Source organism: Protopterus annectens, chromosome 1.part1 (genome assembly GCF_019279795.1).
Source record: "Protopterus annectens isolate FY-2018-M chromosome 1.part1, PAN1.0, whole genome shotgun sequence".
In the NCBI taxonomy this organism is placed as follows: domain Eukaryota; kingdom Metazoa; phylum Chordata; order Ceratodontiformes; family Protopteridae; genus Protopterus; species Protopterus annectens.
This window is the reverse complement of record NC_056726.1, coordinates 1,341,665,718-1,341,679,730: the sequence shown is the minus strand read 5'-3', so window position 1 is coordinate 1,341,679,730 and position 14,013 is coordinate 1,341,665,718. Positions and strand designations below refer to the sequence as shown.

Genomic DNA, 14,013 nt, shown 5'->3' with positions numbered 1-14,013 from the left:
AAGCGACTAGAAAGACGGTTGTTTTTAAGAGTAACCAGGTGGGAAAAAACTCATGACAGCTGTGGTATCTTTCCACGTTTTGATATGCAATTCAAACAGTGTTAAAAAAAAAAAAAAAAAAAAAAAAAAAAAAAAAAAATCAAAGTATACAAAATAGAAAGCAATAAAGTAATACAGAATACAAGCAATCAAAAGCAAAAAAGTTATGTACTTACCATAATGTCCCATGTAAGTTGTTCATCTCGCCTTCATTCTTACACATGGGTTCAGAGCCGATCCATCGGCTCCGAGTCAGCTGCTTTCACAAGCGCATGATCTTGGAGTAGCTCGAGGCCAAGTCCCTACCCCATGATGCTCTGTCACCTCCGATCTAGATTGCCACAACAGATCGGAGGTAGTTGGAGAGCTTGGGCCAGTATTCTTGATTTCTTTCATTATAGCAAAGGTTTTCTGCAGTTTATCTTGATAGAGTGCGCTTTTGGGCTAGTTGGCCTTAATTTAAGCTCAGGCCTTTTTTCGTGCCTTTTCTTCAGACAAGATTTTCATCCTTTAAGAGTGGCTGCTCTTAGGCCTTTGGATGTTCCTTAGTTGTGTTGAAAGTGTTGACTATAAATTGAACAAGCAAGGATAGGTAAGTGTTTATACAGATAGTTCTATAGTTAGTGTTGAGTTTGCTGTGTGTGTTATAGCTATTTACAGTTAGTGTGGCTTAAATAATTTTTGTTGGATTGCTTCTGATTGGTGCATACTGTTATGGCTGATCAGAGGGAAAAGCAGAAGTCAGGTTTTAAAAACTGCACGAAATGCAGGTAGAAAGTGTCTATTACTGACTCCCATGTTAACGGTGTTTATCGCTTAGGGCCAGTTAATCTCCACGAGGATTGCGCTGCCATTCCTTTAGTAGCAGGGTGTTACTGGAGCGATGAAAAAAACTGGCGGATAGAGGCTTGCTGAAGCCAGATTTTCAGGAGTCCTTGGACAAGGCTGACCAGACTTCCAAGTCGAAGGGGTCGAAGTCCTCCAAAGCTTGGGCCCAAGTAATCGGCTCCAAGCCTGTTAAAGGTGTGGTTGCCAGCACCGCAGTCTTCGGATCCATGCACAGAGGTAGTGTTTCAGAGCTGGTCTCCAAAACCTCAAGGTCACCAATTCTGCAATCGGTGGCTTCTTCGGTACCTTGAACTCATTCAAGAACCCTCTCCGATGTGGATGTAGACCAAGTGGTGCAAAGGCTTAGAGAACCCACCACTGGCCAAATTATCAGCTTCAACCTAACCAGTTTCAGAGCCCAAGACCATTGTACCTGCTGTGACTACTACTCCTCCAAGCAGAGCCAGGCCTTCAGAGCAGAGGCCTGTTCCAGTGCCGTCGGCTCAGTCAACCATGACTTCTTCAATGCAGTTCGAAGAGTCTGGGAGACTACACACACTGGTAGCTTCGGGGGGGGGGGGGGGGGTTGGTGTGTCAGTTCTGACTGTTAGTCTCAGAGCTTCGGCGCAGATGAGCTTGGCTCCTTCCTCTGGGTCGGAGTCCACTGTCTCATCACCAGGGAAGTTGCAGTCTTCAGAACCAGCGGTGCCTTGGATGCTATGAGGAGGGTTATGTCTTGAAAACTCGCACATCAGGGTCATCCTCATCCTCCTCCCCTAAAGTGCCACTTTCTGCCTCTACATCGCAGGTCCCCGTAAAGCTTCGAGACCCAGAGCCTCAAGTAACTCCATTGGGTGGACCCATGTTCTGACATTTCCCTAGCAGCAAGTTGCGTCAGTCTTTGCAAGCTTTTCCAGCCTACACTACTATGAGCTCTTGATGTCATGATCTTGCATCTTAAAGCAGAAAATTAAAATACACCATCAGAATACAATGTTCCTCAAATAAATGCAAGGTTTACAAAAACTCTACAGGGCAAAGAGTAAAACAACTTTCCAAAACAAAACAGCAGCAACAATCCAAAAATAAGTACTAGAACCACACACACGGTTTCACAGCAGAGATAATGTTAGAGCCAGTCAAAAGTGCTGAAAAACATGCACTGGCAGCTGGGAGGAGTACCACATAAAATGGGCATCAATGTTGCCATCCAAGGAAGGTGTATGTGTGTGGGGGACACTTTTCTCACAAAACTGTAATCCAGTTCACTTGTCCTCCCTGCATCAACACGTTTATACCACATGCATTGCTTACCCCCCAATCCCATGACATCCACTGGTTGAAGTGGTAATTTTCCAAACTGTACGAGCGCTTCATTGATCAAGCATCCATCCACAACCTCTTCTGCCCAGTTTTGCACATGGGGTCAGTGTGTCACTTCAACAGTGACAATCTCGTGCCAAGGTTAACACGACCGGGTGCTAGCCCTACCACAGTAGTTTATCTGTACCACTCGCTCACACCTACAGCCAATTTAGAGTGTTCAATCCACCTACTGCAGGTCTTGAGGATCAATTCCCATGCCTTTTGTCCACCTACTACTAGAAGTGCCTCCTTGGTTGCTCAGCTTAAGCTCTCCAGTTCGTCACTTTTTTGTTGTACAGAAGAAAAATGCTTACCCCCAAAGAGAGTTCTCAATTGTAGGCATGTTAAGAATAACCAGATTCAGAAAAATGTTCATATGATCGGAAACAAATGTTCATGTGCTTTAAAAAAAAAAAAAATGTTTACCTTCAAACCAGATGAAAATTCAACCATTTCTTCTGCTTGGACATTCCTTAAGCCATACACACGAGCAATTCCATCCCCAATTGACAAGACACGCCCAGTCTCTTCCAGCGCAGCAGACGTATCTGCGCCAAGAATACGCTCCTCCAGGATAGAGGACACTTCTGCAGTACCTTAGTACAAAACAGATGCAAACTTTTACAGAAATATACAGGAAGATCTATCCCAAACACAGGCCATCAAACAACAAATTAACGCCACGACCAAAGATGCATAAATCAAACCATACCGCCCTCATAAGAGATTCTTGCATAGTGGAGCTCTTGCCAGCAGTGCCCAAACTTCCATCAGCTTAATCAAAAGTTAGTCACTCACTACATTTTTGCAGACATCTTTCACTGAACTCCAATTCAAAACACTTGGTATAGCTCCCTTGTGTAACTCAAATACTTTAAACTCTTTCATTCCACAAGAATTATGCCCATCCAGAACGTAAGAATGCTCTTGACCTCCCCAAACACAAGGATGGGGTGCTATAATTCTGAAAAGCTAGTGTTTCAGCTGAAAAAAAAAATAACAGCCATACTTCAGCACTTTTCTTTAGCTCATTTGGCTTATGTTAATCTATTTAAGAAAAAAAGAAAAAAATAAAGCTTAAAATTCTTTTATAACCAAGTACCAGAGTGGGTTTGGGAGGACAGGGACAAAAAAAATTCAAATTAGGTAAACGGTACAACTGAATAAAAATCAAAATGGGGGTGGAGAGGCTGATTCAGAAGTCTAAGTGAATTTGTTTTTAGTAATCTGCAAAGGCATGCTAGTGCACAGCTCTCAAGTTAACAGAAGCAGGCTCTACAGAAAATGCATAGTACTGCATTGGCCTAACACTCAATTACAACAATGCAGACACTCTGAAGAGTATAGTTTCCTCTGGACATTCTGTTAATGTGCAACAGAAAATGCAAAATGAATGCCAAAAAACACAACATGCAATATCGTTAGAAGATTTGGGAAGCCATCTTAAAATTATTCTAATAAGCCTCCTACTTCCTCAGTTGCTTCTGCGTAGGAGGGAAAACATCAAATCACCACAAAATGTGGGTGGCTAAGATTCTGGGGGGGGGGGGGTGCTGTGCTGCTGATACTGGCCCACGACTAGTGTCTGTATTGCACCATTACTGCTGGATCACTTCTATTCAACTCAAAATGTCTTGGGGTTTAATAATTCAATCCAGAAAGGAAAAGTACAGTTTTGTACCCACCATAAATGTAGATGTTAGTGTGTATATACTGCTGCAGTCATCACACTTGGGTTATCCTGCAGTCAGGCAGTCCCGCAGTCGGCAGAATCCCAAAGTTTTGGTCCAGCGTCAGTTGTAGTCGCTTCTTCCCAGACGTCAGTGCGACAAGGGGATAAAAAGAGGCAGCCGACGCCATTTTCTTCAGTTTTTCTTGCCCCAGATGTCAGGTGCCCCCAACTAGGAAGGCAATACAAATAACTATGCAAAATACCTTAGTAGATAAACAATAGTACTAGCTGTTAGCAAATACACCATATAGGCATGCATCCATTAGATTGATGTACATGGAGTTACAACTAACACCCTGGTATGTAGAGGGGATGGTGGGAGAGTAACCTGGACTGCAGCAGTATATACACTCCAACATCTACATTTATGGTTTTTACAAAACTGTACTATGTTCATTGTGGAATACTGCTGCAGTCCTCACATTTGGGTTGAATCCCAAAGCTATGGAAGGGTGGCTGGTACTAAACTGGGTTAGGTGAAGCTAGGATGCCCTGCAGAACTGCCGTGGCAAAACCAGCTCTGGTTTGAATATAATGGAAGGTGGTAGTGCTTGGTAAAGGTGTGCACTGAACTCCAAGTAGCTGCCTCCAGAATGTCCTTGGCTGATCCCCCCTGAGAAAGGCTGCTGAGGTTGCTGTAGCCCTGGTAGAATGGGACCCAATATTAACAGGAACTGCTTTCCCATGGTGCGAGTAGCAAAAACGGATACAATGTGCCATCCATTTGGAGATGGTCTGTTTTGAAATGGCCTTTCCTTCTGAACCTGCAGCATAGGATAAAAAGAGTTGGTCAGTTTTTCTGAAGGTCTTTGTCTTATCCAAATAGTAACGTAGCTGTCTGTGAATGTCCAAAGAGTGAAGGAGTCTTTCTCCTTTATTCTGGGGGTTTGGATAAAAGGTGGGTAAATGAATGGTCTGATTCAAAGCCACACTGGATACTATCTTTGGCATAAAGGTAGGGTTAGTTCGTAAAGAGACTGTCCTGATGGAAAATGATGAAAGGTTCCACTGCCATAAGTGCCTGTAGTTTTGAGACCCTGCGTGCCGAGGCGATAGCCAGCAACAGAGCTGTTTTCCATGACAAGTATTGTAGTTCTGCTGAGAAGGCCGGTTCGAAAGGAGGCAGTGTTCATTTTTCTAAAACGAAGTTGAGGTCCCCAAGCTGGCGTTGGGGGTTTTTGGGGGGCTTATATTCTTAGCCCCTCTGAGAAACTGCCTTAGTAAAGGGTGTGAGAATATGGGAAGATCTGTATTATATTGAGCTGAAATGGCTGAAGCATGGAACTTAATGGATGAGAAAGAAAGGCCTTTGTGTAGCATCTCAGTTAAGTACAGCAGCATTTGAGGATTTTGGCCTTTAGCCTGGTTCCATGCACAAAATCTTTTCCATTTGTCTGAGTAAGTTTTTCTGGTGCTGGGCCTCCTGGTCTCTAAAATGACATTCAGGACGTCCTTTGAGAGAAGTGTTGATTGATGATTCAAGGTATTCTCCATGCAGCTAAATTTAAAGTCCTGAGCTGACTGTGAAGGATCCGAGAGTTTTGCCGAGTCAACAGAAGTGGGAATTGAGGTAAGATCCATGGAGGGCCGAGAGTCAAGGTCCTTAGTAATGGGTACCAGTGCTGACGTGGCCAGTCTGGAGCAATGAGGATCATTTGAGGTGTCTCTGATCTGACTTTCAGTAATACCTTGGTCGAGAGGTAGTGGTGGGAAGGCATAGACAGTCAATGCTGTCCAACTGAATGACAGGGCACCCACTTTCCAGGCTAGGGAATGACAAGTCCTTGCGCAAAATTTCTGTAGTTGGCAATTGTTGGGGGAGGCAAATAGATCTATGTCTGGGTGTCCCCAACTTTGAGTTATCACTGAAAATACTTGTGGGTGTAGTCTCCACTCGTGAGGATCTGCCAAATTTCTGCTTAATTAGTCTGCCAATATGTTTCTTTCCTGGCAGGAATTGTGCTTGCAGTTGTACTTTGAAAGTCAATGCTGTGCTCCACAAGGTCACTGCCTGTCTGCATAAAGGGTAGGAGTGTGTTCCATGTACCACATAACTGTGGTGTTGTCTGTCCTTAGTAGTTGTCCTAGATGCAAAAGGTCCTTGAAGGCTGTCAGTGCATTTTGCACAGCTTGCATCTCCTTTTGGTTGATGTGTAGATGCATTTGTTTTGCGGACCATTTGCCCTGTATGCACTGTCCTGCCATGTGTGCTCCCCAGGCATAGTCTGAAGAATCTGTTGTCAGTTTAGTTTGCTGGAGGTAAGACAAAAGGAAGACACTTGTTTATTTGACATGCTTGAACCCACCATAGGAACTCTTTTTGAAGGCAGGGAACGAGAGGTATACTTGTTTCGAGGCTGTGCCTGTGTTGAGTCCATAGACTTTTCAGGTACCATTGTAATTTCCTCATATGCAGCTTTGCATGTGGAATTAGTTGAATGAAGGATGCGATGAACCCCAATGCCTGCAGGATTTTCCTTGCAGTGAGCTGGGCAAAAGTTGCCATCTTTTTGAAGTATTGAGTCAGTTGTTTGTCTGGCGTGAGATAAGCCATCTGGGCCGTTGTATTTAACCTGGCACCCAGGAATATTATGTCTTGTGAGGGTATTAGCTTTGGCTTCTTTTTGTTTACTGTGTACCCTAGGCAACTTAGCAGCTTTGTTACAAATGCCAGATGCTGTAATAGAATGGCCTTGCTGTCCACTTGGATCAGGCAGTCGTCCAGATATGGATACATTTGTATTCCTCGTTGTCTGCAGTATGCAATTACTGATGCCAGGCATTTCGTAAATACTCTGGGCGCAGTAGATAAGCCAAAGGGCAATGCGGAGAATTGATAATGCGTTGTACCTGCCAAAAATCTGAGGTATCTTCTGCAATCTTGTCTGATTGGGACATGCAGGTATGCCTCTGAGGTCCAACGTCATCAGCCAAGACTCCTTGCCCAGCATGGGAAGAAGCTGCTGTAGTGTGAGCATTTTGAATTTGGGTACCTCCTGGTAAGTGTTTAGAATTGAGAGGTCTAAAATGGGTCTCCAGGCTTTGTCCTTTCTTGGAAATAGTCTTGAGTAAAAACCTTGACCTTGCTACTTTGTAGGTACCTTTTGAATTGTTTTCATATCCATGAGAGCTGAAATTTGCGTTTGTGCCTCTGCCCATTGGTTTGGAGGCAGATTTGGCATGCCTCTCATCCGTGGTAAAGTGTGAAAATTAAATCTGTAGCCTCGGGTAATAATATCCAGAACCCATTTGTCCTTTGTTATGATGCGCCAATTTTGTGAAAAGAGCCAGTTTTCCTCCCAAAGGTGCTGCCAGGGCAATTTTGCTTGGCAGGCGAAGAGGGAAATCATTGTGTTTGTTTCCTGAAGGGTTGAGATCTTTCGTCTCCACCTCTGAGTTGTTGTGTGCCATTGTCTAGGCCTGAAAGAACCTTGTGGCTGGCCTCTGCCCCTTGGGCATCTGTACCTACCCCTTTGGGGTCTGTCTGATGCAGGAAATGACCAGTTTTTTGATGGCCAGTTTCTGCTGAAACGAGAAGGTTGTACCTGTAAAAAATCTTTACCTGTCTGCATAGATTTTGCCTTTTCTTCCATTTTCTTTAAAACTTCCTCTGCTTTGACACCAAACATCTTTCTGCAATGGAGCATCCAATAACTTTGCTTTGACATGTTCTGGTAAGGCTTGCACTTTTAGCCAAGCATGTCTACGTATTACAGATCCTGTGACAGCTGCTCTACATGAGGCTTCCAATGAATCAAAACCACACTAAGGTATGCTTTCCCACCTGTTCTGCTGCATGCAACAAATCCTGCATCTCTTTGAAATCAGGTTGATCTGTCTGAGGGATCATTTTCTGCTTTAACTGTGTAATAAAGTACTGCTGGTATTTTAGCATGTGGAATTGGCAGTTTAAGGCCCTCATGGCCAAAGTGGCAGACGTATACACTTTCTTCCCCCATCTTTCTAATGCTCTGGAATCTTTCAAAAGGTAGTGGATTCTTAGCAGTAGAGGCCTTAACCCCTTTGGGACCCTGGGAAATGGTTTTGGGGTCTGCAACAGTGCTTTTATATAGAAACTTATGAGAATCAGGAACTCAGTAGTATCTGTCTGGTTTAGCTGGTGCAGGAGGTAAGGAATCTGGGTTTAGACTAGATTCGGTGTAAACATCATCCAAAATGTCTAAAACTGCAGGAAATGCAAGGGGTCTATGCTGTGGGAGAAGAAACTCACGGAGTCTTTTCTTAGAGTCAGAGTAATCTTGGCCTTCCCAGTGGAAGTGTTCCCTCATGGTGTGTAAAGTTTCCCCAAAAGAGTAGTCTTCAGGGGGGGAGACAGAGGGAATGGACTCTTCAGCATCTGAGTCTTCATAAGGAGGGAAGGAATAATCCTGGTCCTCAGAGTTAGCTGAGGAAATGGATGCCTGGTCAGAGGAAGGATAATCTTCCTCCAGTCTAGGCCTTTTGTCAGGAGGGGGTTGTGAACCCCTGATAAGGGTAATTAAATCCTCAGCCATCTTAAGCATCTGTTTTTTAGGCATAGGGGCCTGTGGGGGGGGGGGGGGACTGTGAACCCGGTTTCTTAACTTTTAAGGGGGCTTTAAGTTTAGCATAAGACTTAATAGAGATGCTGTCGGTTTGAAGACACCTTCAGAAACCGAAGGTCTGTCCAAAATCTCCGGATCACAGTCAGGGTTGGCGTCCGAGGGGAGAGATGGAACCGGCTCCTGAGGCCCAGCTGATTCAATCTGTGAGGCAGTCAGAATTTCTAAATCTGCAGTAGTCAGGGGCTGTGTATGCACCTCGCTGAAAACCGGAGAGCCGGCGGCAGGCCTTGCCGAGGCCTCTATCTGGTCTTGGTTGCCTGTCCTTATCCTTGCATTTTTTAATCATTGCTGATGTCAGTTGCTCCGACGACATGCTATAATTAAATTTTCTGCCAAAATAATGTCGGGCAAAATCTGCCCGACGCTTGATTGTACGTTTGTTGAACCTAGCACAAAATAGACAGACGTCGTGGTCTGGGCCTAGGCAAGGAATAAAATAAGAATGAAAATCCTTTATGAGGTATTTGCTTCCCACAAGAAATGCAATAACTAACTTTGTCTGACATCGGTCTGAGGAAAGAAAAAAAAGTTTCCCCAACGGGGTACTTAGCTTTAGAGAACACTTCGGGCTGAAATTCGATTTGAAAATCTCAGGAGCTAGCCGACCGGCACTTGTGAACTGCTTCTGCTTCGGGCACTGTGCGGCAAGAAAGACAGAAGAAAATGGCGTTGGCTGCCTCTTTTATCCCCCTGTCACACTGACGTCAGGGAAGAAGTGACGACAACCAACGCTGGACCAAGACTTTGGGATTCGGCCGACTGCGGGACCGCCTGACTGCAGGATAACCCAAGTGTGATGACTGCAGCAGTATTACACGATGAACATCTGGTTGCAGTTCACTTGACCTGCACTCAAAATCTGTTTGTACCGTGCTGAACATATTAGAAGAAATATTCACCAAACGTTCTTTCCCAGTCTATGACAAGTTTCCACAATGCTTTTGACTTGTGCTATTTTGACTAGCTTTGATTTATTGGAGACTGCTTCCCCAGTTACTGTTGTGTCACCTAATTTACTACAAATGTGAGAAATCTAAGAGATAGAGCATTGAGAAAACACCACGCTAGCTTACCTTCCTTAATCTAAATTCCTTCGCATGCAGCCAAACTCTGTACCACTGCTTTTAATAAATTCCTCCACACATCTCCGAAGCCACAAGTGCCCAGGACTACAGCTATAAATCACATGTAAAGAACCTATATGTACAAAGACACCATAACCCTGACGCATCACCAGTAGCTGGGTCCCTTCAACAGCCAACTGATTATCTGTTTAACTTAACCTTCCCCCTACAAAGGGGCTCTGCTCACATCCTCACTGGAAACAGGAGCACAAAATGGACTTTAGAGACTGCTGGTAAAGGGAAACGGTCAGAACTCACTGAATACATTCTAGGGCTTCCAAGTTTTTAAGAATACCCCTTCTAGGGCTTCCAAGTTAAGAATACCTATTCCACAGCATAAAAATTCCTTTGGGGGGGTGGAGTGGTTGCTGTTACAATAGAATGGTCCCTGATGAAGTTGTATACACACACAAACATTCCCCCAGTCTCTAGTATTCGCAAGGGAAGAAAACAGCTTCAGAACCACTGATAAGATGGTGTTGTCTTCAGAAACACCCTACCCATCAATTGCTATGCCAGCCTGGAACTTCACTATAGACAAAGGTTACAAATCTACCAAAGCTTTAGATACACAAACCCAGCCCAAGCTCTTAAAAAGCAATAAAAGAACAGAATGCCTCAGTTACAAAAATTAGTATTCCATGGAGTAAGTAACAGTCTTTCGGTGGGGCTTCAGGATACCTTAACTTTCACAAAGCAGTTACAGGTTCATAGGTAGGTACTAGGCTGCCAGAGGGCATTTATAAGCCTAGCCAGAGTGTGCGTGCTTTCACCACCCCATTGATTAACAGAGTCTGTCAAGCAGAGCCAATGAAGTGATCCCAGGGGCATATTTTCCATTACCCATCCACTCAAGGTTACTGAGAGTTAGTGAGGGGCTCTGCCTAATGTAGTTAGGAATTTTGTTCCAAAGCATGGGGAGTCTCTGTGACCGGAATCTATCCCTCCAGCATGTTCTATTTATTTGTTGTGGCGAGGTCTAGCTCACTAGAGCACGTGGCTCGCAGTGACTTGGATTTTTTAGGTTGAGCAGGTCCATCAATTCCGAGTTGGACATGGCTTTGCAAGTCAGGCAGACATCACCTCTAAGTAACATGCCACTGAGTACAGCCGGAGTCGTTTCAGTCAGGCTGCCTAGGACATATGTTTGAGGCCAGTAATCCTCTTGAAGTATTTCTGTGGTCTTTCCAGCTGTTGGAATAGTCTTGTGAGGTACATCTCAAATGGGGCATTGAACTCTATGATGGGTCTGATGAGCGACAAGTAGAGGGGGCACTATAACCTCTATTTCTAGATGCGAATTAGTAATTAGATAGGAAACCTTTCTATGTGGGCCAACTACTTTGGCAATATGATTGCCAAAGGAGAGATTACTATCTGGGTCCCCAGATCTCTTATTACCTCTTCTGTATTAACGGGGCTGCCACCTATGTGGTAATTAGTGGGCGTTTTGTTTTTCCCCCAAACGGGATGACTATGCATTTTTTGGCATTTAGCTTGAGGTCATGACTGACACCAAGTATCAGTCTCCGTAAGACCCTTTTGGAGGATGCCTGTGCCAGCCGGAGTCAATTACAGCTCCCAGTTCACAGTCATCTGCGAACTTGGCTAGCCATATAGTCCTGTGTTTGCCTGTACTTCTGAGAAGTATATGCTGAACAGTAGGGGTTCAAGGACCAAGTCTTGCAGGACACCACTTTGGTTTAGAGTCTGACCTGGAGCCTGCTATTCTTAATGTGAGAGTTCTGTCTAAGCCAGTTGGCAACCCATCTCGTGACATAGGGGTTTATGCCCAGGCTGGTGTGTTCTTCTGCAATACCAGAGTGGAACAATGAGTGAGGTCACTGAAATACCAAAAAAAAAAAAAAAAAAACTCAGTAAAAACTGAAATGAAAACTCCAGCAAAGCTAGAACTTCCACTGAGTGAAGTCCCAAATCTCTTGTATCAGAGGCACATGGGATATATGCAAATGAACCTAAAGAACATCAGGTGTTTCAGCTCGTTGGCAATTCTGAATGCCCATGACTTGTTTCGTCGTTTTAATGGATAATTTCAGACCAATGAAGCCAAACCCCACTAGCTGTGGATATGTATATTTCGGCCTTATGACCTAGTCAGCACAGCACAAGCAGAGTGGGGAATGGTGTTGAAAGCCTTGGCAAGATCAAGGTAGGCTGTGTGAACCAGCTTTCCCTCATCTATGGCCTTAGTGACTGTTTAAGATTTCAACCAAGTTTAGTAGGCATGATCTGTCCTTAAAGCCGAACTGGGTCTGGTCAAGTGTTTGGAGTTTCCCCAATGTAAGTTCCATGATGATGCACTCCATAGCCTTGCAGACCAGGCTAGTCAGGCTGATTGTTGCGACCCCTCCTTTGTGGAGTGGAATAACAGTTGCTGTGCGCCATTCTATAAGCATGTAGCCTTTGGAGAGACTGAGGTGGAACAGCACGTTTAGGTGGGGCGTTAATTTGTTCTGTAGTTCGCACAAAATGCAGCCTGGGACACCATCTGGCCCCACGGACACTGTTTTTGGCTTTTAAAAGGGCTGTTTTCACCTGTGCATCTGATTTCCAGGACACTACACTTTACCAGTATTGTGGGCCCTTTTGGGGGAGAGAGGGGGGTGAAGTTGGCATTGAATCTGCCAGGATGTTGGCAATATCAGTAGCTTCAGTATATTTTGTTCTATTTTGCACTAGCTCGGTGCATATCCGAGTTGCACCTTAGATTCCTAACATAGCTACAGGCGGCTTTGTGGTCATCTTATGAATCCTTGGGCTATTTTCTTTCAAAGTTGGCCTTCGATGATTTTAGGAGGGACCTTAGTTTCTTACCGATACTGATCGCAGATGTCTTTCCTTCTTGGGATTTGCTTTTTTTCTGAACTAGTTTCCTCCTCCTATTGTATAGCTTTTATGGCAGGGGTCCACCAGACTGGTTTTCCTTCTCTTAAAGGAGGGAGTCTTTATTTTGCTAAGGATCCATGCATCTTTGTAGGTGCTCAGAGTGCATCTGAAAAGGTCTCTGCATTTTGGGAAGAGTTATCCTTTAGCGTGGGAGCTGTGAAAAATACAGTTGTGTACACTTACATAAATGTAGATGTTGGAGAGTATTCACTGTTGCAGTCATCACATTTCGGTTATCTGCCTGCAGGTAGCCCTCAGCCAGCCTGAATACCAGAGGCTTCGGATTTCTGTGTCGGATGCTGTCGCTTCTTCCATGACATCGGGGGTATAAAACATGTAGCCGCCGTCATCATTACATCAGTTTTTCTTGCCCCAGATGCCCCAAAAGAGGAAGCAATTATATGGGGGGGGGGGGGGGGGGGGAGACACACCACACACCTAAAATAGTACACTAAACTATCCACTTACCTTAACCCAAACCCTAAGGTCCGTCACTATCTCGCTCAACTCACCTGTGCCTTAACCCTAACTCACCTAACCTGCCCTAACCCTCATGTTCCACATAAATCACACACATACCCAACCCACACTTACCTGAACCGTAACTTTCCACCACAGCGCTGAAAATACTGAAACAGAAACTGACATCCAAATACTTTCCCTAGGAAAAAATTCATTTTTCTGTTGCTTCGATATTTTCAGCTTTTGCTGAACAGGGTTCGATATTAGAGCATTCGAAGTTCTGAAATGATGTTCTAATATAGACCCCAGCCACATGCTGGGAAAGAGGAAAAGATAAGTCATGCAATGAGCCATGCTGCCAAATAGAGAGACTGAAGAGGAGGACGCAGAATGAATCCCTCTTCCTGAATCAAAAGATCTGGCTTCAGAGGAAGATGCCAAGGAGGAAATTAGGAGAGACTGCGCAGCAGTGGATACTAATGCTGTCTGGGCCAGTTCAGACCTATGAGACTAGTCCTTGGTTGTTCCTCCCCGATCTTCAACACTCTGGGTAGAACAGGAAGAGGAGGAAAGGTGTAAACTAACAGCAATGTCCAAGGGAAGGACACAGCATCCACTCTCCAGGTTATGCTGTGATGCTGTCTGGTGCAAAAGAGGTAGAAGATGGTTGTCGGAGAAGAAAAGATCCACCCGAGGTGTGCCCCAATGATGAATGATGCTGTAAAAAACTGCTCAGTTCAGCTGCCACTCGTGAGGATCCAGGGTTCACCTGCTCAACTAGTCTGCCAAAACAGTGAGCCTACCTTGAAAAAAACTGAGCTAAGAGATGCAGGTCGAGGGATGCGGCCATGGACCAAAGATTCAAGCTTTGTCTGCACAGGGGGCAAGAGTGTGTCCCTCCCTGCTTGTTGATGTACCACATGACTGTGGTGTTGCCTGTTCTGACAAGCAG

General features: G+C 44.7%; 1 protein-coding gene across 2 annotated transcripts in view; it reads right to left on the bottom strand.

Moving 5' to 3' along the window:
• Nucleotides 1–14,013, bottom strand: part of ATP5F1A (ATP synthase F1 subunit alpha) — a 288,472-nt gene that overhangs the window by 214,540 nt on the left and 59,919 nt on the right. For both annotated transcript variants that reach the window (XM_044081922.1, XM_044081915.1), the window contains exon 3: nucleotides 2,659–2,828. In XM_044081922.1, coding sequence (XP_043937857.1) covers nucleotides 2,659–2,828 — 170 coding nt within the window. The remainder of the gene's footprint in view (nucleotides 1–2,658; nucleotides 2,829–14,013) is intronic.